The 26676-nt window shown below is 37.9% G+C and overlaps 1 protein-coding gene across 2 annotated transcripts in view; it reads left to right on the top strand.

Annotated features, from left to right (window-relative positions):
* CNTNAP5 (contactin associated protein family member 5) overlaps positions 1–26676 on the top strand; it is a 956089-nt gene that overhangs the window by 778407 nt on the left and 151006 nt on the right. For both annotated transcript variants that reach the window (XM_060177957.1, XM_060177958.1), the window contains exons 15-16: positions 23922–24049; positions 24225–24395. In XM_060177957.1, coding sequence (XP_060033940.1) covers positions 23922–24049; positions 24225–24395 — 299 coding nt within the window. The remainder of the gene's footprint in view (positions 1–23921; positions 24050–24224; positions 24396–26676) is intronic.

Raw genomic sequence — 26676 nt, 5'->3', positions numbered from 1 at the left:
AAAATACATATAATATAAATATACATCACACATGATTATAGTTAAACTATTGATAGCAACACTGTTTTCTTCTTTTCTCTTTGGTCAGTTCTGGGACTTTACCATCTGAGCACACATTTTCAGGTAGAGAGACAGAAAGAGGCAGAGGAATAAGGAAAGATACAACAGCAGAAACTCTGTGTCCACTGCTGTGAAGGGCAGGCTTAAGCCTGGCAAAGCAGGTGCATTATCCAGGTCAGCGATATCACTAGCCCTGCAATGTTATTTGCTGTATCCAAAATGCAATTTATTCTAAGAAATATTTTATTATATAACAGCAAGATTAAGATATAAGATTTGTTAGTCATCACATATATGGTCCAAATGATTAAATACTCTCTGTGTGGACACACACACACACACACACACACACACACACACACACACACATGTCTGTGTGTAAATGTATAAGGATAGCACTAGCTGAGTTAGCACAAATTTGTGCTTCAAGCAGCTGTGCCTTGGTTCTCAAAAGATTGTTAGTCATCATTTTTATTATTTGATCTATTTTTGCAGTAATTGATATAGACTATCAGAACTAACATTGATATTTGTAGTTAGTTTCCATGAAAATGTATATATAATATGTGCATAGTATATGTTATATGTACATGTATATGCAATAAAATTGATAAGCAAATTAAGCAGCATGCCAGAAAAATCTGAAATATCATTTAGTCATCCATCATACTGTGTTAAGTGGTGAAAGAGCATTGGGGGACTCTTTCCTCAAAATAGACCTGCCACCTGAAATTCACTGTCAAAGTCACCATGGAATGGATGGATCAGTATTCAATAGAAATAAACCAAGAGATTGCTTTTAAATGTGTAACATAAGAGTTTGTGGACTCCCAGAATGCCTGTCAAGGTGACCCTCGTGTAATCTCAGGGAATGCAGGCATGGAAAATGATTGCAAATTAGTAAGCTGAAACCTAATCAATTGAATTGTATCTTGTGTGGAAAGTGCCTGTGTGAACTGAATGGGGATGGTCAGCCTGAGACCCCTGAGGACAACTCAAGGACTTGGTTCTGGGCACTGTCATTTCAGCAGAACCCAAAAAAGATGCAGATGGATGTAGGATGAAATACTTCCCACTTACACAGGGGGTTGTTTCCTGTGTGAGAAGCTAGAATTGGACCACAGAACATGGTGGTTCTAAAGATCTGCCACTTGAACATCAGTTTAAACACTGATCTCTACCTTCATAAACAACAAAACCTGAGAAGTGTTGTCACATCACTGTACCCTGAATGTCCTTTCTATAAACTAGGTAATTACTACAATAATATTTTAGAGTTCTTCTGAAGATAAGTGAGCTCAGGTATGAAACTCTGTTCTTAGCTCACAGGTCCAGAGGCAGTTTCCCTGTTCCATCCAAGTAAAGCCCCAGGTCATTAGTAGTGTAAGAGAGTAAATAAAGAGGGGACCAAGTGGTAGTGCACCTGGTTAACAGCACACATTACAGTGCACAAGGATACAAGTTCAAGTCCCTGGTTCCCGCCTGCAGGGGAAAGATTCACAAGTAGTGAAACAGGGCTGCAGATGTCTCTCTGTTTCCCTCTCTCTTTCCCCACCCCCTCTCAATGTCTCTCTGTTTCTATATAATAATAAGTAAATATATATTTAAATATAGTAAATATAGGTATAGACATACATAAAATATTTATGTGCTTTTTCCATGACTTCTACATCTTTACTAACCCCAATCTATAATGGTATTTTTTGAGACTACTGTATATTTCTTTCATTTTTCCTTCGTATCCAGAGCATATTAACCAAACTATATCCTCTAAAATCTTTATCTGTGGTAGTATTTTTAACACATTTTATACTAATAAAGTTTCCAAGGTCATTTTAATTTCTTAGTAAGTATAGGTAATATTTTATAACTAAAGTTTATTCATATTTCAATACATGATTTGTTTCCTCATATCTCAAATTTTTCAGAAGAAAAGCCAAAGAGCCTCATGGTTTCTTATTTCTAAGATATTTATAGAAGAAACTTGCATTCTACTTTTTTTTTCTGCCTCCAGGATCATTGCTGGGGCTTGCTGTTTTCAGGATAACTCCACTACTCCTGTTAACCTTTTTTTTTTTTTAAGACAGAAAGAATGAGGGAGAGAGAGCTCTGTACCATACCACTGCTTTAATGTTTGTGGTGAAGCTACTCCCCTTAATGTGAGGACTCTGGGCTTGAACACTGGCACTTATATGTGGCAATCTGTGCTCTCTTCTGAGCCCTCCACCACTGGCACCACTCTAAAGTTTTTGAATGCATGTCATAACTGCCTTGTCCTTCATCTTTCCTGGGTCATTCTTACTCTAGTTGTTTAAAGAATGAGTGTAAGACAAAACAAACATATACATATATATATATATATATATATATATATATATATATATATATATATTGTATTTAGAAAGATAAGATGTTGGCCTTGCAGAGCTACATGTGGATACTGTGTCATATTCTTTCATAGTTACAGAAAATGGGGCCAGAGGACATATAACACAATGATGAAGAAGTATGCAGACTCTTATTGAGATCAGTCCATTCAGATTTACACATGGATTTACAAAGTAGTTGAATTCTTGACTACATAATACTTAATGATTCATTTGGTGGTGTAGTTGATGCCTGCATGCATGTATGAGTGTATGCATATATGCATTTGCGTGTGAGAGAGATAAAAAGAAACCTCATTTAATAAATTTAGCCTCATAGATGAATCTTTTAAAAGAGGTTTACAGAGGAAGAATTCAACAATTATTTGATTACATCAACAGAAGCCTGTAACTTCTAACATTTTGCTCTTATGATATACTAAATTAGTAATGGCCACAGTTCTGTTTTTTGGACATGACCATAGCTTGTGCCCCATAGTGTCCATGTTCTGGGCTCTCTGGCTGGCCTGCTCATTCCTGTCAACATCCATGCTCCTTTCAGATATAATTTATATTTGTTTAATTTGCAGACATGAGGTCTCCCTCATGTACAGTGTCACAAAGCCTAGGGCACTTTTTGTTTTAATTTATTTACTGGGGAATTAATTTTTTACATTCAACAATAAATACAATAGTTTGTACATGCATACATTTCCTAGTTTTCCATATAACAATACAACCCCCACTATGTCGTCTGTCATCCTTCCTGGATATGTATTCTCCCCACCCACCCACCCCAGAGTCTTTTACTTTGGTGTAATATGCCAATTCCAGTTCAGGTTCTACTTGTGTTTTCTTTTCTGATATTGTTTTTCAACTTCTGCCTGAGAGTAAGATCATCCCATATTCATCATTTTGTTCTGGCTTATTTCACTTAACATGAAATTTTTTAAGGTCCATCCACGATCAGCTGAAAACAATGAAGTCACCATTTTTTATAGCTGATTAATATATATATATATACCACAACTTACTCAGACACTCATCTGTTGCTTCCAGGTTTTGGCTATTACAAATTGTGCTGCCAAGAACATATGTGTACACAGATCTTTTTGAATAGGTGTGTTGGGTTCCTTGGGATATATCCCCAGGAGAGGAATTGCAGGATCATAGGGTAGGTCCATTTCTAGCCTTCCCAGAGTTCTCCAAACTGTTCTCCACAAAGATTGGGCCAATTTACGTTCCCACCAGCAGTGGAGGAGGGTTCCTTTGACCCCACAACCTCTCCAGCATTTGCTGCTGTTACTTTTTCTGATGTATGACATTCTCCTAGGAGTGAAGTGATATCTCATTATTGTCTTTATTTGCATTTCTCTGACAATCAGAGACTTAGGATATTTTTCATATGTTTCTCAGCCTTTTGGATCTCTTCTGTGGTGAATATTCTGTCCAAGTCCTCTCCCCATTTTTGGATGGGGTTATTTGTTGTCTTATTGTTGAGATTTTAAGTTCTTTATATATTCTGTTTATTAGTCTCTTGTCTGATGTCTGGCATTTAAAGATCTCCCATTCTTTGAGGGGTCTCTTGGTTTGGGTAGTAGTTTCTTAAGCTGTGCAGAGGCTTTTTAATTTGATGTAGCTCCATAGGTTTATGTTTGCCTTAGTCTTCTTTGTAATTGGATTCATTTCATTGAAGATGTCTGTAAAATGTATGTGGAAAAGAGTTCGGCCAATATTTTCCTCTAAGTATCTGATAGTTTCTGGTGTAACACCCAAGTCGTTGATCCACTTGGAATTCACATTTGTATTTGGTGAAATATAGTGGTTCAGTTTCATTCTTGTCCATGTTTCAACCCCTTTTCCCAACACCATTTGTTGAAGAGACTCTGCTTTCCGCATTTAATAGTCTGGGCACCTTTGTCTTAAATCTTCTGGAAGACTTTTAAAAATAGAGGTATTAGTTCTTCTTTGAAGGTTTTGCAGAATTCATTTGTTAAGCAATCTGGTTCAGGACTTTTATTTTTAGGAAGGTTTTGATAACTGTTTCAATTTATTAGCTGTGATGGGCCTGTTCAAGTTATCTACTTCCTCTTTATTTAGTTTTGGAAGTTGGTAGATATTTAGGAAATCGTCCTTTTCCTGCAGGTTCTCTAGCTTGGTGGCATATAGTTGGTCATAGAAGCCTTGCTTGATATGTTGAATTTATGCGGTGTTTGTTGTGATATCTCCTCTTTCATTTACTATCTGATTTATTTGGGTATCTCCTTTTTTTGTTTTTTAAAAAATTTTTTTAAAGGATTAATTAACAAAACCATAGGGTAGGAGGGGTACAACTCCACACAATTCCCACCACCCAATCTCCATATCCCACCCCCTCCCCCGATAGCTTTCCCATTCTCTATCCCTCTGGGAGCATGGACACAGGGTCATAGAGGGTTGCAGAAGGAAGAAGGTCTGGCTTCTGTAATTGCTTCTCCGCTGAACATGGTGGTAGACTGGTCAGTTAATACTCTGAGCCTGCCTCTCTCTTTCCCTAGTAGGGTGGGTCTCTGGGGAAGCTGAGCTCCAGGACACATTGGTGGGGTCTTCAATCCAGGGAAGCCTGGCTAGCATCCTGATGGCATCTGGAACCTGGTGATTGAAAAGGGAGTTAACATAGAAAGCCAAACAAATTGTTGAGCAATCATGGACCCAAAACTTGGAATAGTGGAGAGGAAGTGTTAGGGAGGTACTCACTGCAAACTCTAGTGTACTTTTGCTTTCAGATATATATTTTGCAGTAGTTTATGGATACGTGTGAACATAAGCTCTCTCTCATAGAAACTGGTGTATATCTAGGTTTTGAGACTTTGTTAGAAAGTGAACCACCTGAAATGAAATTAGAGTGTACTATAAAAGGAAAGGTCTCACCCGAATAATGGAGCTGAAGGGTTGTCATTCTACACGTGTAGTCTCTGGACACAGTCTGACGTAAAGCATGTTGAGATGAAATCTTTGTGTTGCTGAGGTTGTGGTTGGTGGATGCAATATTATTTGATATGGATTGGGAGAGGCATACGGGAAAGTGGACCCTATCCAAGGGTTCCAGGACTGGGGGAAGTAGAGGCTCTATAGTGGAGATGTGAGGTTCCTGCTGTCTTAGGGTTCAAAAAGACAATTGATAGTTAATGTTATCATCGAATTATTTGGTAATTGGGTTAACTTTGAAAAGTCCTTTTGTTAGGGTTTGCTGTACAGTACCCAATATCTTGTATATAGCTGTGCTATTAGATGCTTCTAATCTACTTGGTCTAGGCTTTTGAGAGAGTCTGCATATCAAATACACAGCCTATATATTAAAAAGATTCAGTTTGTGTTTTGAAAAACTTTGAGACATACAATTGATTTTCCCCCTCTCATATTAATTAACTAGTGATTTATATGTCTACATTTTGCTAGGAGTGTACATAAACACCATTCCCACCACCAAAAGACTGTGACCCATCCCTCCCACCCACTCCCACCCCCCACTGGCCCAGGAAGCTGCATGTCTATCCCTCACCAGAGGGTTTTTACTTTGGTGCCCTACTTACAATTTGGTCAGGTCCTGCTTTTAGTTTCCCTTTCATATCTTCTTACTCAACTTCAGTTGATGAGTGGGATCATCCCATACTCATCTTTATCTTTCTGACTTAGCTCACTTAACATAATTCCTTCTAGCTCTGTCCAAGATGGGTGAGAGAAGGCGGGTTCATTGTTCTTGATATCTGCATAGTATTCCGTTGTGTATATATACCACAGCTTTCTCAGCTGTGTTCAACTGTTGTTCACCTGGGCTGCTTCCAGGTTTTATCTATTATGAATTCTGCTGCTATGAACATAGGAGTACACACCTCTTTTTGGTTGGGTGTTATGGAGACCTTGGGGTATAACCCCAGGAGAGGAATTACTGGATCATATGGAAGGTCCATGTCTAGCCCTGTGAGAGTTTTCCAGACTGCTCTCCACAGAGGCTGTACCAATTTACATTCCCACCAGCAATGTAAAAGGGTTCCTCTGTCTCCACATCCTCTCCAGCATTTGTTGCTGCTGTCCTTTTTGATGTATGCCATTCTTACAGGAGTGAGGTGGTATCTTAGTTTTGTCTTAATTTGCATTTCTCTGACAATCAATGACCAAGAGCAGTTTTTCATATGTTTGTTAGCCTTTTGGATCTCCTTTGTAGTGAATGTTTTGTTCATATCCTCTGCCCATTTTTGTATGGGGTCATTTGCTCTTTTGGTGCTAAGTTTGCTGAGTTCTTTATATATTTTGGTGATTAGTTTCTTGTCTGATGTCTGGCATGTGAAGATCTTCTCCCATTCTGTGAGGGGTCTCTCTGTTTGTTTAATAGTTTCTTTGGATGTGCAGAAGCTTTTCAATTTGATGTAGTCCCATTGGTTTGTTTCTGCTTTAGTCTTCCTTGCAATTGGGTTTGATTCATCAAAGATGTCCTTGAGGTGTAGGTGGGAAAGTGTTTTACCAATGTTTTCCTCTAAGTATTTGATTGTTTCTGGTCTGACATCTAGGTCTTTGATCCATTTGGAGTTGATTTTTGTTTCTGGTGAGATAAAGTGGTTCAATTTCATTCTTCTGCATGTTACAACCCAGTTTTCCCAGCACCATTTATTGAAGAGAGCCTCCTTTTTCCATTTAATCCTTTGGGCCCCCTTGTTAAAGATTAGATGTCCATAGGTTTGGGGATTTATTTCTGGGCTTTCAATTCTGTTCCACTGGTCTGTATGCCTATTTTTGTTCCAGTACAATGCTGTTTTGATGATGATGGCTTTATAATATAGTTTAAGGTCTGGGAGTGTGATGCCTCCATTTCTGTTTCTTTTCCTCAAGATGGTTTTGGCAATTCTAGGTGTTTACAGGTTCCAGATAAATGGTTGTACTGTTTGTTCTATTCTCTTAAAGAAGCTTGGTGGAACTTTGATGGGTATTGCATTAAATTTGTATATGGCTCTGGGGAGAATATTCATTTTGCTGATATTTATTCTTCCAATCCATGAGCATGGGATATCTTTCCATTCTTGGTATCAGTTTCTATTTCCTTGAATAGCGACTCCTAGTTTTCAGCATACAAGTCTTTCACTTCTTTGGTCAACTTTATTCCTAGGTATTTGATTGATTTTGCTGAAACAGTAAATGGGAGTGATTTCTGGATGTCTTCTTCTTCAGATTTAGTGTTTGCATAAAGAAATGCCACTGATTTTTGTACATTGATTTTGTAGCCTGATACCTTGCTATATTGCCTAATAACTTCCAGTAATTTTCTGCTGGATTCTTTAGGTTTTTCTATGTATACTATCATATCATCTGCAAATAGTGAGAGCTTGACTTCTTCCCTTCCAATCTGTATTCCTTTGATTTCTTTCTCTTGCCTGATTGCTATGGCAAGAACTTCCAATACTATGTTGAAGATTAATGTTGACAGTGGACAGCCTTGTCTAGTCCCCGATCTGAGGGGGAATGCTTTCAGTTTCTGTCCATTGAGTATGATGTTGGCTGTAGGTGTGCTATATGTAGACTCCACTATATTGAGGAATTTCCCATCTATTCTAATTTTTTTTAGAGTTTTGAGAATGAATGGGTGTTGGATTTTGTCAAAGGCTTTCTCTGCATCTATTGAGATAATCATGTGGTTTTTGGCTTTGCTTTTATTGATGTGGTGAATGATATTGATGATGGATGTTGAACCAGCCTTGCATTCCTGGGATGAATCCCACTTGGTCATGATGAACAATCTTTTTGATATGTTGCTGTATCCGGTTGGCCAAGATCTTGTTTAATATTTTGGCATCTATGTTCATCAGTGATATTGGTCTGTAGTTTTCCTTTTTTGTTCTGTCCCTATCAGCTTTTGGTATGAGGGTGATGTTGGCTTCATAGAAGGTGGGAGGGAGTATTTATTCCTGTTTCTTAAATCTTATGGAAAAGCTTAAGAAGTATGGGTACTGTTTCCTGAAAGTTTTGTAGAATTTGTTTGTGAAGCCATCTGGTCCAGGACCTTTGTTGTTGGGGAGATTCTTAGTAACGGTTTCAATTTCTTTGTCTGTGATTGGTGCATTTAGATTTTGTAGTTCTTCTTGGTTCAGTTTTGGAAGGGCATATGCTTCTAGGAATTGTTCCATTTCTTCCAGATTCTCTATCTTGGTGGCGTATAGTTCTTCATAGAAGTTTCGCAGGATTCTCTGGATTTCTGTGGTGTCAGTTGTGATATCTCCTCCATCGTTTACAATTCTATTAATTTGAGTCTTGTCTCTTTTTTGTTTGGTGAGTCTGGCTAGGGGTTTGTCAATTTTGTTTAATCTTTCAAAGAACCAACATTTGGCTTCATTGATCTTTTGTATGGTTCTTTTATTTTCGATGTTGTTCATTTCTGCTCTAACTTTAGTGATTTCTGTCCTTCTGGTTGCTTTAGCGTTCCTTTGTTCCTCTTCCTCTAAGTCCTTGAGGTGTGTAGTAAGATCATTCATTTGAGCTTCTTCTTGGTGTTTAACATGTGATTGTATGGATATAAGTTTCCCTCTCAGTACTGCTTTAGCTGTGTCCCAAATATTTTGATAGATTGTGTCTTCATTTTCATTTGTTTCCAGGAACATTTGAATTTCCTGCTTGAGTGAGTCTCTGACCCAGTGGTTCTTAAGGAGTATGTTGTTTTGTTTCCAAATTCTGTGACTTTTAATAATTTTCCGTTTGTTGTTAAATGTTAGTTTTACTCCACTGTGGTCTGTGAAGATACTTGGGATGATTTCAATGCTTTTGAATTTATTGATGCTGTCTTTGTGACCTAACATGTGGTCTATCCTTGAGTATGTGTTATGTGGATTTGAAAAGAAGGTGTATTCCACTTTTGGGGGGGTGAAGGAGTCTGAAAATGTCTAGTTTTCAGAGGTCTAGTCTGTCAATTTCTTCATTCAATTCTCTTGTATCTTTATTGGTTCTCTTCTTTGTTGATCTGTCTAAGTGTGAGAGTGGGGTATTGAAGTCTCCCACTATTATTGTATTACTATTGATCTATTTTTGAAATTCTTTCAGTCAGTGCTTGATGTATTTAGATGGTCCCTCATTGGGTGCATAGATGTTAATAATTGTTAAGTCTTCTTGGCTGATTGATCCTCTAATCATTATGTAATGTCCTTGCCTATCTTTTATTACTTTATTTAATTTAAAATCTATCATATCTGAGATGAGAATGGCTGTTCCTGCCTTTTTTGTGGTCCGTTAGCCTGTATGATAGTTTTCCATCCTTTCACTTTAAGTCTGTGTTTATCTTGTTGTGACAGATGGGATTCTTGCAAGCAGCATATGGTTGGATCCATCCCCCAACTCTGTGCCTTTTGATGGGTGAGTTTAAGCTATTGACATTTATTGATATTATGGATTTAATGTATTGTAGTGCCATTGATCAAAAAAAAATTTTTTTTGTTTGTTTTGATATTGCCAGTATTGTAGTGATGTTCTTTTTAAAAGAGGTCTTTTAGAACCTCTTTCAGGGCCAGCTTGGTGATGGTTGCCTCCTTTAACTGTTGTTTGTCTAAGAAGGTTTTGTTCCCTCCATCTAGTTTGAATGAAAGTCTAGCAGGATATATTATCCTTGGTGAAACCCTTTTTCATTCAGGGCTCCATAGATATCTTGCCATTCCCTTCTGGCTTTTAGAGTTTGAGTGGAGAAGTCTGTAGATAATCTTATGGGTTTTTCCCTCGTATGTGACTTTTTGTTTCTCTCTTGCAGCCTTTAGGATCCTTTCTTTATCCTTACTTCTTCTCATTGTGACTATGATGTGTCTTGGTGTCTTCAGGTCTGGGTTGATTCTGTTTGGTACTCTCTGGGCCTCTTGAATCTTGCTGTCCTTTCTGTTATTCAGGTCTGGGAAGTTTTCTTCTATTATTTCCTCTAGAATGTTTGCTTCCCCTTCCTCTCTTTCTTCCTCTGGCATGCCAATTATGCAAATGTTACTTCTTTTGAGATCATCCCATATGTCTCTGTTGTTGTTTTCAGTGTCTCTCAATCTCTTTTTAAGCTCTTTCACCTCTTTCTTCGTTTTCTCTAGCTCATCCTCTGTCTGACTAATTCTGTTTTCCGCTTCTGTTAGTCTGCTTTCCCTTGCCTCAGCTTCTTTCTTCATTACAGCTATTTCAGCTTTCAGTTCTCTAATTGCCTCAAGATAATCAGTATTTTCCTTGGGGGTCTCAACTGTTGTTCCCTAATACTGCCATTCCTTTCCTCCAATGTTGTTTTCATTTATGTGATTAATAAGTTTATTATTGCTTGCATACTTTTCTTATCTATGGTTACTTCTGGCTGATTTGTAGTTTCTTCTGGGCTCCTGTCTTCATTCATTGGAGTAGCAGTTTTATTTTTTTTTGATCTACCCATTTTTTTGATTTATGTGTTTCTTTTTTTTATGCTCTGTTGTTCCTCAGTTGTTGTGTCTTGAGTACAAGTAACACTGTACTAAATTCCTTTATGACAATTGCACTCACCAACCTCAGGAATTATAGTAGCAACTGAAGCAAGGATTGAAGCAGTTTAATTGTTACCAGTTATCCAAACAATTTCTCCATTCCGTGAATAAATAGTAGCCAAATCCCAGTGAAGAAGAAAGAGAAAAGAAAGAAAGGATAGCAAGAATAGACAGTTATGCAAATCTACTATCCACTGTATATTCTATGGGTAACAAGAAGGGAAAGGGAACTAGAGCAGAGATACACACATAGAGAGTCCACTCTGAGTCAGATTTCTTCCTCAAAGTAATTCACAAATTCAGAAAGGCAAAGAAGAAGGAAGAAGTGTATGACAAGATAAAAAAAAAAAAGAGGCAAGAGAGTGAAAAGGGAAAAGATAAGAAAAAGAGCTGTAATTAAAGAGCAGTGAAAGAAAATTCACAAATGTGTATCAGTGAATTCAAAAAAGCACACTGTTGGTGTGGGGGCTGGAGGCTGTGACTTTGGAAGCTGTAGGATTAAGGAAGAAAGGATGGCAATAATGAGAAAAAGAAAAAAATAAAAAAGAGAGACAGAGAAAAAAGAAAAAGATAAGAAAAAGAACAGTCATAAAAGGGCAGTGAAAGGAAAGGGTTTTTTTATGCATTTATTTTTAATTATTTAATTAGCTATGCGGGGTGAGGTGGGGGGGTTGACTACTTAGAAAGAAAAAAGGCCAGAGGTTTCAGAAGGGTATAGACTTAGAATTAATGATAGGGGATCCTGCTAAGAGCTGGTCCCCAGGGACTGGTTATGGGGGCGGGGGTGGGGAAGGAGGTATGCTTAGAAATTAAAAGGAAGAAAAAAAATTTTCCCCTTTTTTTCCTACTCTAATTCTTAACCCAAATTAAGTTATCGTCACCTCCTTGGTGTAACCACTAGGAACCCTTATTGGCTGGTCTACTAAAGGCAGAAAATCCTACCGTTTCCAGGAGATGTGGTCAGAGCTCAGCCACTAGCAGCTTCTCAGTCCGCCATCTTCCAGCTTTCCTCCCTTTTTTGTTTTGTGAGTCTGGCTAAAGGTTTGTTGATTCTGTTCACTCTTTCAAAGAACCAACATTAACTTTCATTGATCTTTTGAATGGTTTTCTTATTTTCAATGTTATTTGTTTCTGCCTTAACTTTAGTGATTTTTGTCCTTCTGGTTATGTTAGGGTTCCTTTGTTCTTCTTCTTCTAGGTCTTTAAGATGTGCAATCAGGCTGTTTATTTATGCTTTTTCTTATTTCCTAATGTGTGCTTGTATGGCTATGAACTTCCCTCTCAGTACTGCCTTAGCTGTGTCCCTAATAGTTTGATAGCTTGTGTCTTCATCTTCATTGAACTCTCAAAACATTTTGATTTCTTCCTTTATTTCCTCTTTGACCCAGTAGTTGTTAAGAAGTATATTGTTGAGCTTCCACATTTTGGGAATCTTACTAATCCTTTGTTGACTGTTAAGTGTTAGTTTCATTCCAATGTGGTCTGAGAAGATGCTTGGGATGATTTCAATGCTCTTGAATTTGCTGATGCTGTCTTTCTGGCCTAACATCTGGTCTCTCCTTGAGAATGACCCATGTGCACTTGAGTAAAATGTGTATTCCAGTTTCTTGGGTTGAATGCCTCTGAAAATGTCCAATAGTTCTAGTTAATCTCATTTAGCTCCGTTATGTCTTCACTGATTTTCTGCCTGCATGATCTGTCAAGTTGAGAGTGTGGGGTGTTTAAGTCCCCTACTGCGACTGTGTTGCTATTAATATATTGCTGTAGCTCTTTCAATAGACGTTTGATGTATTTAAATGGCTTCTCATTGGGTACATAGATGTTAACAATTGTTAAGTCCTCTTGATTGACTGATCCTCTTAGCATTAAGTAGTGTCCATTCCTATCTTTTTTAAACTTATCTATTTTAAAGTCTATCATGTCATATATGAGAATAGTTGTTCCTGCCCTTTTTTTGTGGGCCATTGCCCTGTATGATATTTTTCCATCCTTTCACTTTGAGTTTGTGTTTGTCTTGTGGATTTAGGTGGGTTTTCTGTGTTGTTGGGTTGTCTTTTCTGATCCATCTTCTTACTCTTTGTCTTTTAATAGGTGAATTCAGACCATTGACATTTATTGCTATCCAAGATTGAAAATATTTTAATTCCATTCTTGTAGAGTTTTAGGGTATTCTGATATATGGCCTATTTATGGTGGTCTGTTTATAGGAGACCTTTCAGAACTTCTTTCAGAGAAGGCTAGGTGATAGTTTATTCCTTCAACTATTGCTTGTCTGAGAAGGTTTTTATGCCTCCATATAGTCTGAATGGCAGTCTAGCAAGATATAGTATTCTTGGTTGAAAGCCTTTCTCATTGATTACCAGATATATATATATATTTTTTTTTATTATAAAGGGAGACATTAACAGAACCATAGGATAGGAGGGGTACAACTCCACACAGTTCCCACCACCATATCTTTATATCCCATCACCTTCCCTGATTGCTTTCACATTCTTTATTCCTCTGCAAGAATGGACCCAAGGTCATTGTGGGTTGTAGAAGCTGGAAGGTCTGGCTTCTGTAATTGCTTCCTAGCTGAACATGGTGGTAGACTGGTCAGTTAATACTCCCAGCCTGCCTCTCTCTTTCCCTAGTAGGGTGGGTCTCTGGAGAAGTGGAGCTCCAGGACACATTGGTGGAGTCATCTGTGAAGGAAGTCTGGTCTGCATTATGCTGGCATCTGGAACCTGGTGGCTGAAAAGAGAGTTAATATACAAAGCCAAACAAATTGTTGAACAGTCATGGACCTAAATAAAGGCTGGAGTAGTGCATATGAGGTGTTGGGGGGGGGCACTCAGTGCAGACTATTGTGTACTTTTGCTTTCATATATATTTTGTCTTAGTTGTATGGATACATATGAAAATATGTTCTATCTCAGAAGACCCGGTCTATATCTAGGATTTGGGACTTTGTTAGGAAGTGAACCACCTGGAATGGAATTAGAGAATACTATGAAAGGAAAGGTCTCACCTGAGTAATGAAGCTGAAGGGTTGTCATTCCACACCTGAAGTCTCTGTCCACAGTGTGGATTGAAGCATGCTGAGGTGGCACTCATTTTGTTGATTAAGTTGTGACTAGAGGATGCAATAATATTTGGTATAAATTGAAAATAGCATGCAGGAAAGTGTTCCCTACCCTAAGGTTCCAGGACTGGGGGAACTATAGGCTCTATATTACAAATGTGAGGTGCCTGCTCTCTTAAGGTTCAAGAAGGCAATGGATAGTTATTGTTATCATCACATTATTTGGTAATTTTGTTAACTTTGAAAAGTCCCTTTGTTAGGATTTGCTGTATAATACCCAACATCTTGTATATAGCTGTGCCAACTCTTGCTTCTATTCTCCCAGATCTAGGCTTTTGAGAGAGTCAACATATCAAAGAATCAGCCTATGTATTAAAAAGATTCAGTCTGTGCTTTAAACAGTTTGAGACATACAATCACTTTTTCCCCTCTCATATTAATTAAATAGTGATTTATATGACTACAAACTAATAGGCGTGTACATAAACACCATTCCCACCACCAAAAGACTGTCTCCCATCTCACCCCCCCAGCTCCACCCCCCACCCCAACACCCCTGGAAGGTGAATGTCCACCCTTACCCTCACCCCAGGGTTTTTACTTTGGTGCCTTACTCAAGATTTAGTCAAAGCCTGCTTTTAGTTTTGCTTTCTGTTCTTCTTTCTCAACTTATGTTGATGAGTGGGATCATCCCATACTCATCTTTATCTTTCTGACTTAGCTCACTTAAAATAATTCCTTCTAGCTCCATCCAAGATGGGTCAGAGAAAGTGGGTTCATTGTTCTTAATAGCTGAGTAGTATTCCATTGTGTATATATACCACAACTTTCTCAGCCACTCATCTGCAGTTGGGCACCTGGGTTACTTCCAGGTTTTAGCTATTATGAATTGTGCTGGTATGAACATAGCTGTACACATATCTTTGTGGCTGGGCATTATGGAATCCTTAAGGTATATCCCCAGGAGAGGAATTGCTGGGTCGGATGGAAGGTCCATGTATAGTCTTCTAAGAGTTCTTCAGACTGCTCTCCAGAGAGGGTGGACCAAATTACATTCCCACCAGCAGTACAGAAGGGTTCCTCTGTTCCCACAGCCTCTGCAGCATTGTTGCTGCTGTCCTTTTTGATGTATGCCATTCTCACAAGATTGAGGTGGAATCTCAATGTTGTCTTTATTTGCATTTCTCTGACAATCAGCAACCTGGAGCAATTTTTCATATGTTTGTTAGCCTTTTGGATCTCCTCTGAAGTGAATGTATTGTTCATATACTCTGCCCATTTTGGATAGGGTCATTTGCTTTTTCAGTGCTAAGTTTGCTGAGCTCTTTGTATATATTGGTTGCTAGTCTTTTGTCTGATGTATGGCATGTGAAGATTTTCTCCCATTCTGTGAGGGGGCTCTCTGTTTGTATAAAAGTGCATAAGCTTTAAATTTGATGTAGTCCCATTGGTTTGTTTCTGCTTTAGTCTTCCTTGCAGTTGGGTTTGTTTTATCAAAGATGTCCTTGAGGTTTAGGTGGGAAAGTGTTCTACCAATGTTTTCCTCTAAGTATTTGATAGTTTCTGGTCTAACATCCAGGTCCTTGATACATTTGGAGTTGATTTTTGTTTCTGCTGAGATAAGGTGGTTTAGTTTCATCCTTCTGCATGTTTCAACTCAGTTTTCCCAGCACCATTTATTGAAGAGTGCCTCCTTCCTCCATTTAATACGTTGGGCCCCCTTATCAAAAATTAGATGTCCATAGCTGTGGAAGTTTAGTTATGGGCTTTCAGTTCTGTTCCACTGGTCTGTATGCTTATTTTTGTTCTAGTACCAGGCTGTTTTGATGATGATGGCCTTATAATATAGTTTGAGATCTAGAGTTATGATGCTTCCATTTTTGTTTCTTTTCCTCAAGATCGTTTTGGAAATTCTAGGTGTTTTTTGGTTCCAGATAAATTATTGTAGTTTTTGTTCTATTCTCCTGAAGAAGCTTGGTGGAACTTTGATGGGTATTGCATTAAATTTGTATATGGCTCTGGGAAGAATATTCATTTTGATGATATTTATTCTTCCAATCCATGAGCGTGGAATGTCTTTCCATTTCTTGGTATCAGTTTCTATTTCTTTGAATAGTGACTCATAGTTTTCAGTTTACAAGTCTTTCACTTCTTTGGTCAGCTTTAGTCCTAGGTATTTTATTGATTTTGCTGCAACAGTGAATGGGATTGATTTCTGGATATCTTCTTCTTCAGATTTAGTGTTTGCATAAAGAAATGCCACTGATTTTTGTACATTGATTTTGTAGCCTGACACTTTGCTATATTGCCTAATAACTTCCAGTAGTTTTCTACTGGATTCTTTATGTTTTTCTATGTATACTATCATATCATCTGCAAATAGTGAGAGCTTGGCTTCTTCCTTCCAATCTGTATTCCTTTGATTTCTTTCTCTTGCCTGATTGCTATGGCAAGAACTTCCAATACTATGTTGAAGAGTAATGGTGATAGTGGACAGCCCTGTCTTGTCCCCTAACTGAGGAGGACTGTTTTCAGCTTCTTTCTGTTGAATATTTTGTTGGCTGTAGGTTTGCTACATATGGATTCCACTATCTTGAGGAATTTCCCATCTATTCCCATTTTTGTAGTGTTTTGAGCATGAATTGGTTGTTGGATTTTTGACAAAGGCTTTGTCTGCATCTATTGAGATAATCATGTGGTTTTTGGCTTTGTTTTTATTGATATGGTAAATGAAACTTACTGACTTATGTATGTAGAACCAGCCTTGAATTCCTGGGATAAATTCCACTTGGTCATGATGAACAATTTTTTGATACACTGCTGTATCAGGTTGGCCAAGACTGGAACCCAGGTTCTTTTCTATGGTAATGATATGGTAATGTGTGGGTGTGACACTACCTGGCCCTCAGTTAAATACATATTAAAGAATAAAATATATTGGGAGAAATGAGACAGCATAGTGGCTATGCAAAATGACTTTCATACCTAAGTCCTCTGAGACCTCAGGTTCAGTCCTAGTATTACTATAAGCCAGAGCTGAGAAATTCGCTGAAAAAAAGAAATGAATGAGAGAAAGAGAGAGAGAGAGAGAGAGAGAGGAAGGAAGAAAGAAAGAAAGAAAAAAGAAAACGAAATAGAGAAAGAAAGAAAGAAAGAAAGGAAGAAAGGAAGAAAGAAAGAAAGAAAGAAAGAAAGAAAGAAAGAAAGAAAGAAAGAAAGAAAATAAAATGTAAAAATTCAACTCATAGGGCTGGTTGAGTGTGCACATGTTACCCAGGTTTGGGGCCCTGGTCCTCACCTTCAGAGGTAAAGCTTTAGGAGTGGTGAAGCAGGTGTCTATCTATTTTCTTCTCTATCTCCCCCTCCCTTCTCAGTGTCTGGCTGGCTATACCCAATAAAGATAATTAAAAAATTCAAAATACAGAAATGCAGATTCAAATTTAAACCTGTTTCTACCATTTGCATACATGTTTTCACATAAAAGAAAAATGGTACTCAAGCTTAAAGGTTTCCACAGATACTGTAATGACATGTTATTTAATATTTTAATTAAAAGACCTGTTCAAGTATGTGTACAAGAAAACATATAAGCTATAACAAAAGTTGAGTGCCCACAAAATAGCTCACATGGTTAGTGTTCTGCTGAGCCATGTACAGAATCTAGGTTAGAATTCATTCTCTACTGCATTGAAGTAAGCATTGTTGTGGTCTTCTCTCTCTCTCTCTCTCTCTCTCTCTTTCCCTCCTTCCCTCCCTCTCTCTAACATTATATAAAATATAATTTAAAAGATGGATTGATATGTTTTTCTCTAAATTATCTGAGTTGGATAGTGTCAGCAATTCACCCTCCACAATGTATGAATTTGCTAAATACAGAAACATAGATAACTGCATAAAAATAAATTCTGAGACTATGGAGCAGTTCAGAGGATGAGATGTGAAGTGAGTGCTACCATTTCCACTTTCTGAGCATTTACCATTGCTAATTGACTGTATTAGCTCATGGAATCCTCTCATTAACTGTTCTATAGACATAATTTCCATTTTAGAACACTAAGTAATCTAAAGAATACATTATTCCTTCAAGCTGCTTCTTTTAGGGAATGGAGTGTGGGATTCTAGGAAAAATTGGTGTGATTCTGGATCCATGTTTTTTTGTTGTTGTTTTTGTTTTTTTTGGCTTTATTATTATTATTTATTTATAAAAAGGAAACACTGACAAAACCATAGGATAAGAGGGGAACAACTCCACAAAATTCCCACCTCCAGAACTCCGTATCCCATCCCCTCCCTTGATAGCTTTCCAATTATTTAACCTTCTGAGAGTATGGACCCAAGGTTATTGTGGGATGCAGAGCTTGGAAGGTCTAGCTTCTGTAATTGCTTCCCTGCTGAACATGGGCATTGACAAGTCAATCCATGCTCCCAGCCTGCCTCTCTCTTTCCTTAGTGGAGCAGAGTTCTGAGGAATAGGATCTCTAAGACACATGTTGAGGTCGTCTGTCCAGGGAAGTCTTGTTGGCATCACGTTAGCATCTGGAACCTGGTGACTGAAAAGAGAGTTAACATATAAAGCCAAACGGGTTCTTCACTAATCATGAACATAAAGGCTGAAGTAGTGCATAGGAAGAGTTGGGGTGGGGGGGTGTCTCCGTTCTATAGATAGCTAGCTAGTAGGCATATTTTAGTTATATTACAAAGGGCCTGTGACTATAGTAGTTTTTTTTTTTTCTTTTTTATTTAAGAAAGGATTAACAAAACCATAGGGTAGGAGGGGTACAATTCCACACAATTCCCACCACCCAATCTCTATACCCCACCCCCTCCCCTGATAGCTTTCCCATTCTCTATCCCTCTGGGAGCATGGACCCAGGGTCATTGTGGGTTGTAGAAGGTGGAAGGTCTGGCTTCTGTAATTGCTTCCCCGCTGAACACAGGGGTTAACTGGTCGGTCCATACTCCCAGTCTGCCTCTCTCTTTCCCTAGTAGGGTGGGTCTCTGGTGAAGCAGAGCTCCAGGACACATTGGTGGGGTCTTCAATCCAGGGAAGCCTGGCCGGCATCCTGATGACATCTGGAACCTGGTGACTGAAAAGAGAGTTAACATACAAAGCCAAACAAATTGTTGAGCAATCATGGACCCAAAGCTTGGAATAGTGGAGAGGAAGTGTTAGGGAGGTACTCACTGCAAACTCTAGTGCACTTCTGCTTTCAGGTATATATTTTGCAGTAGTTTACTGATACGTGTGAACATATGCTCTCTCTCACAGTACCTGGTGTATATCTAGGTTTTGGGACTTTGTTAGAAAGTGAACCACCTGGGATGGAATTAGAGTATACTATGAAAGGAAAGGTCTCACCTGAGTAATGAAGCTGAAGGGTTGTCATTCCACACGTGAAGTCTCTGGACACAGTCTGAGGTGAATCATGTTGAGGTGGCAATCGTTGCGTTAGTTAGGTTGTGATCAGCAGATGCAATATTATTTGATATGGATTGGGAGAGGCATACGGGAAAGTGGGCCCTATCCAAGGGTTCCAGGACTGGGGGAAGTAGAGGCTCTATAGTGGAGATGTGAGGTTCCTGCTGTCTTAGGGTTCAAAAAGACAATCGATAGTTAATGTTATCATCACATTATTTGGTAATTGGGTTAACTTTGAAAAGTCCTTTTGTTAGGGTTTGCTGTACAGTACCCAGTATCTTGTATATAGCTGTGCTATTGGTTGCTTCTGATCTACTTGGTCTAGGCTTTTGAGAGAGTCTGCATATCAAATACACAGCCTATATATTAAAAAGATTCAGTTTGTGTATTGAAAAACTTTAAGACATACAATTAATTTCCCCCTCTCATATTAATTAACTAGTGATTTATATGACTACATTTTACTAGGAGTGTACATAAACACCATTCCCACCACCAAAAGACTTTGACCCATCCCTCCCACCCACTCCCAGCCCCCACTGTCCCAGGAAGCTGCATGTCTACCCCTCACTACAGGGTTTTTACTTTGGTGCTCTACTTATAATTTGGTCAGGTCCTGCTTTTAGTTTCCCTTTCAGATCTTCGTACTCAACTTTATCACTACCATTTAGCCAAACAATTTCTCCAGTCTGTGAAAAAATAGTAACCAAATCCCAGTGAAGAAGAAATAGAAAAGAAAGAAGGGATAGCAAGAATAGACAGTTATGCGAATCTACTATCCACTGTATATTCTAGGGCTAACAAGAGGGGAAAGGGAAGTAGAGAAGAGATACACACATAGAGAGTCCACTCTGAGTCAGATTTCTTCCCCAAAATAATTCACAAATTCAGAAAAGCAATGAAGAAGGAAGGAAGAAGTGTATGACAAGATAAAAAAAAATAAAGAAAAAAGAGATAAGAGAGAGAAAAGAGAAAAGATAAGAAAAATTAGCTTTAATTAAAGAGCAGTGAACGGAAATGTTTTTTTTTGATTACTTTATTTTTAATTTAATTTAATTTTTTTAATTAGCTAGGAGGAGGAGGGAGGAGAGAGTCTTTAGAGGACTTAGGAGTAATGAGACAAGTTCCTCCCATAATAGATAAGATGCCCACTACCCTAGCAATGAAAGATACCCTAAGAGTTAATTCTGATCAACCTAAGGGGGGGGGGAGATATATGCCTTTATATAGTATTAATAATAAAATAGAGCAGGGTAAAAAAAAAAAAAAAAAAAAAAAACCTTGTCCCAGATTACCTCAAACCTCGTGATCAGAGGCAGCTGATTGTTAAGAAAGAGAAAAAAAAAAGAAAAGAAAACTCAGGACTAGACAAGGATAGCTGAAATAGACAGTTAAGCAAATCTACTATCCACTGTATATTCTAGGGTTAGCTAAAGGAGGAAGGGAAGTTGAGCAGAGATACTGGCAGTGAGAGTCCAACTCTGAGTCAGAATTCTTCCCCAAAATAATTCCCAAATGTGTATCAGTGAATTCAAAAAAACACACTGTTTGGTAGTGTGGGGGATGGGGCCTGTGGCTTTGGAAGCTGTAGGATTAAGGAAGAAAGGATGACAAGAATGAGAAAAAGGAAAAAAAAAGAGAGCGAAAAAAGAAAAATATAAGAAAAAGAACAGTCATAAAAGAGCGGTGAAAGGAAAGAGGTTTTTTAAATTTATTTATTTTTAATTATTTAATTAGCTATGTGGGTGAGGTGGGGGGGGGGGTTGGCTACTTAGAAAGAAAAAAGGCCAGAGGTTTCAGAAGGGTATAGACTTAGAATGAATAATACTCCCTGGTGGGACAGGAATTTGGTAAAGAAAGAGGTTCAGCAGGGGAGCCTGCTAAGAGCTGGTCCCCAGTGACTGGTTATGGGGTGGGGAGGGGGAGGAGATGTGCTTAATAATTTAAAAGAAAGAAAAAAATTTCCCCTTTTTTTCTACTCTTTTTTTATCAAAATTAAGTTATAGTCACCTCCTTGGTGTCACCGCTCGGACCCCTTATTGACTGGCCTACTAAAGGCAGAAAATCCTACCGTTTCCAGAAGATGTGGTCAGAGCTCAAGCCACTAGCAGCTTCTCAGTCCGCCATCTTCCGGGAACCTCCCCGGATTCATGTTTTTAAGGATCTTTCATCATACTACTTTTCTTTGACATGCTACTCTCAATAATGATATGGGATATTATTTTATTCCTAAAGTTATTGTTATACATTTAGTTATAACATTGATCTGAGTATTTTTTAGTGTTTTATTGGCTTTGCTGCAATAGAGAGTGAACTAATACTCAGCTGTTACTTTGTATTCTTGTTGCCAAATTGCTACTCAGGTGCATTATATGGGTGCACTTAGTCTCAGTGTTCAAACGAGATGGTCATTTTGCTCTTAATTGAGGCTTTGTAGATTGACAGCCCAGCCCACTGCATTGAAGTCCTCAGCCTACCTTCATTTAGTTCCAATTAACATGTTTTCACAGTGTTAAGTTGAGGCTGAGGATAGATACCAGGAATAGTACATTCAACTCTTGCTTCTGCTATGTGAACTTAGGCAAATTACTCAGTCTACAAGCTCAGTCTTCTTGTGCATGGTAGAATAATCATGCATATATATATATATATATATATATATATGGAAAAAAAAGAGAGAAAGAAAAACATTGCTATTTCTTAGTTTATTTCTGCTCATAGTAGTTATCCATTCAATGTTGACTTCTAACTTACTTTTTTTAAACTCTGAGTTAAAAGGAGTAGACGTCGCATGGAATCTGAAAGTACAATTTAAAAAGATAACTTTTTATCTATTGTTAATAAACAATAATTACCTCAAGAATAGTAATGTTTAACTTAAAATGAGTCGATTAGATTAGTCAATTCCCTATTTGCATAGTTTTTTGTTTTTGTTTGTTTGTTTGTTTTCCTTTCATTGGCAACAGGGGTTCAGTACCTTTATGAGATTCTACTGCTCCTGGTAGCTGTGGTTTTTTGTTTGTTTGTTTCATTTCCCCTCCTTACTTTGTTGAGAGGAAAGGAAAAGTAGAGAAATAGAGAGGGAGAAAGAAAGGCACCAGCAGCAATGTTTAACCTCTGTAGACGCTTCCCCTCGATGTGGGACTAGGGCTTGAACTTGAGACTTTGGATATGACAGCATGTGCTCTATTGGCTGCTATCTACCAGTCCTTCTGTCTGCATCATTTACAGAAGGAAAGAATGACTCTTCCATTTATTTATTTATTTACTTATTTATTGCAGAGACAGAAATTGAGAGGGAAGGGGAGATAGATATGGAGAGAGATACCTGTAGTACTATCATAGTGCTTGTGAGGTGTCTCTGCTGTAGGTGGAAACCATGGACTTGAACCAGGGTGTTTGTGCATTGTAATGTGTGTGTATTATTATTATTATGATTATTATTAGGATTAATGGTTTACAGTTGACAGTAAATACAGTAGTTGGTACATGTATAACCTTTCTCAGTTTTCCACATAGCAATCTAACCCCCTGCCTAAGTCCTCTTCTGACATGTCATCATGCACTAGAACCTAAGGCCCCCTCTCCCAGAGTCCTTTACTTTGGTGCAATACTTCAACTCCAGTCCAACTTCCGCTTTGTGTTCCTCCCTTCTATTCACATTTCTCAACTTTGGTTTATGAGTGAGATTGTCCAGTTTTCATCCTTCTCTTTCTGGAAGAAAACCATTTTTCACTTCACATGATTCCTTCAAGCTCCATCCAATGTAAGGTGAAGAAAGTGAATTCACCATTTGTATCCAGATACACCACCACTTGGCCCCAGAAAGGCACAGTTTTTTCAAATAATTTTAAAAAATTATTTATTTACTTATTTTCCCTTTTTTGTTGCCCTTGTTGTTTAACATTGTTGTGGTTATTGATGTTGTTGTTTTTGGCTAGGACAGAGAGAATGGAGCGAGGCGGGGAAGACAGAGAGGGGGAAAGACAGACACCTGTAGACCTGCTTCACCGCTTGTGAAGTGACTCCCCTGCAAAACCTTTTACCTAGTTAATAAGTGATAGGTAATATGTGTTAAGTCTCTTGTCAAGAGTCTGAAACAAGATCCTGGAGTGATGTTGAATGACATTTCTGATTCTTATTTCAAGCCAATTAATGAGACAATTTCTTTATGGAAAAAATGACAATGTTGAATGATATATCAGCACCGCCTTGGGTAGATGGAGTGCTTTTAGCTGCAAGTTGGAGACAGCTCTGTAAACTGTGATTCTGGGAATGATTGGGGAAGGGGTAAAATGGACTTGTTTCTGATAACTAGCACTGGCTTTCGTAATTGACACGCCAGCACTTCACACATACTTACCAGATGAAATTGTTTTATTTTAAACCCTTCCCTGCTCAGCCCCGACCTTAGTGCAGACACTCAGATCATTTTTGAACAAATGATTCTGGAAAAGAGTCCCTAGATTATCTACATTTTGTCTCTTTCTTTCCCCTCTTATATTTATGTTTTGCAGGACAAATGATACTGGTTTTCTTTCCTTCAAAGACCACTTGCCTGTCACTCAGATAGTTATCACGGATACCAACAGATCAAACTCAGAAGCTGCTTGGAGAATCGGTCCCTTGCGTTGCTATGGTGACAGTGAGTACTAAATTTAAAGAAGCTTTCTTTCTGGAGTACATAGCATAAGATGTTCTTATTCTCATATCTCCTTTTCTTGCACTGTCCCCAGTCTTATAATTTACCCACACACCTCAGGATTCCCTATACTCCATTCCCAAACCGTGGCAACCCTTAAGTGTTTTCTCCTTTGCAGGGCACTTCTGGAATGCAGCCTCCTTTTATACAGAAGCCTCTTACCTGCACTTTCCTACCCTCCATGCGGAATTCAGTGCAGACATTTCCTTCTTTTTTAAAACTACGGCTTTATCTGGAGTTTTCCTAGAAAACCTTGGCATTAAAGACTTCATCCGGCTTGAAATAAGCTGTAAGTGCCCTCATCTCTGCCTTTCATGTAACTGGTCAACAGAAGTTTTAGAGCTGTCACCAAAAATTAGTGGATTTGTGTACTATTCAACCAATCTCAGTGTAAAATTAGCCGTAATAATGTGTAGTTCTTTCAGATGTGCTAGGATGATTTATCTGTAGTTTAGCAGGTATTCTCACCTCAAAAGAGTGCATTGCTAATACCCCTATAGACACCTAGTACATTATCTTTTATATGATGAGAGAGAGAGAGAGAGAGAGAGAGAGAGAGAGAGGGAGAGAGAATAAGAATTGAAACTTCCACATCAGAAATCTTCATTACAATTTGTATGGGAAGCATAAAGTATAGTCAAAATAAAAATAACAGTAACAGCTTTCTGAGATCTGTTTTTTTCTCTCATTATACATTTGCTCAAAAAGTTAATTTCTTGGTTTATTCTCCATCAGTAGGATTATGTGAGTATTCAATCAGAATTCTTATTATTTCTTTACCACTTCATTGTGTATCTCCTATTCACAAATGCTTCAGTACAAGATGGATTAAGTAGTAAATGATAAAATATCCTAATCTGAAGCTTGCTCTTCTTTTTTTAGATAACCATGAAGACTCATGCTAACCATTTTGTGTCTCATTTTCCTGAGTCTACATGGATGTTTTTCTATCATTTATTTGGGGACTGGTCATATCATCGTAATGACGTGAATACATGGAATAAATACCTTGAGAGCACAGTAATGTCTTAGCCACAGAAACCTGGATATTTGAGCACCCCAGAAAGAAAGAGATCCAAGTGCTGGCTGGAGGAGCTGGCTAGGTGTTTATACAAATCTCCTGCAAGTTTTTGGGCTGCTAAGTGTTTCTCTCGCAGTTGCAGCACAGAGCTTTGTGGAAGAAGATCTCTATAATTGCTACTTTTAACTTCCTTCTACTCCTACAATTTAGACTATTAATGGAAGGAAACTCTTGTGGCTTTGGTGTGAAATAAGATCCTCCCTTACCTAAGTTGCAGCAACTCAGCACTTCTCTAAAAGCATGGAGTTAAATGCCAACCATTGTAGAAGATGGATAAAGTAGCTCCATTTAAATGGAATAAAAATCAGGCCACACAACCTTTGATTCATAAAAGCAGTAGCAGATGTCATGACATAGTATCACAGTGTGTAATGAGTGATGATTTAATATTAATTATAGCTCTGTGTCCAATTTGCTTATAATTTTGTAGTATTAAAATGTTATCTTCAATACCACAAAATTCATAATTAATAAAATTATAATTAATTTAATTAATGTATTTAATATTTAATATTAGCTATATGAAATGTTTTAAGCGTAGGTTGAGTCAAATATGATTTTAAATTTTCATTGATTGAGACAATTGCTCCATATATGTTTTATCACCAAATATACTTTCGAAAATAAGATTTTATGTACATTTTTAAAACTAGCATCCTTTATATTATTCAATATATTTTATAGATATTATTTAAGGGGAAGGAGGGAAAGGGGGGTTGTGTTCCTTATTAACAGTGGTTTTTACTCTACCTTCTATACTAATGGAAATTTCATCCAATGAGTCATAACTTAAAACCTATATAGATCAGCTCCTTTAAAATCAAATAGGCTTTTAACAGATGGAGTGGGTTAGGAGACATTTATCTCTTATCTCCTAACAATGTTTCTCTATTGTTATCTAAATGAAAATCCAAATACACAAACTGTTGGACAAGGGACACAGCCAGGAACTCCCAATCCTTGTCATTCAGTGTGACATTCTTTTTTTAGTTTTTTTTTTTAATTAATTAATTTATTTTCCCTTTTGTTGACCTTGTTATTTTTTATTGTTGTTATTATTGTTGTTGTTATTGATGTCTTCATTGTTGTTGGATAGTACATAGAGAAATGGAGAGAGGAGGGGACGACAGAGAGGGGGAGAGAAAGAAAGACACCTGAGTCCTGCTTCACTGCCTGTGAAGCGACTGCCCTGCAGGTGGGGAGCTGGGGGCTTGAACCAGGATCCTTATTCCGGTCCTTAAGCTTTGCACCACGTGCACTTAACCTGCTGCCCTAGCGCCAGACTCCCTTGGTGTCAAATTCTAGTAAAACGACTAGTTGAATTTAGGATTAATCCATTCTCTACGAAAAAGCAAGATAGTCCAGTAATTTCAGTATATGTGCTTCAAGTGAAGTTGGGGGTGAAAAAAAAGCTATATTTACCATTATCTCTCAAATGACTGTTCATATAGAAATAGATATTCTGAAGTGACTGAGGAGCAGAAAAATA

Source organism: Erinaceus europaeus, chromosome 18, assembly GCF_950295315.1.
Source record: "Erinaceus europaeus chromosome 18, mEriEur2.1, whole genome shotgun sequence".
Lineage (NCBI taxonomy): Eukaryota > Metazoa > Chordata > Mammalia > Eulipotyphla > Erinaceidae > Erinaceus > Erinaceus europaeus.
This window is presented reverse-complemented; position numbering and strand designations above follow the sequence as displayed.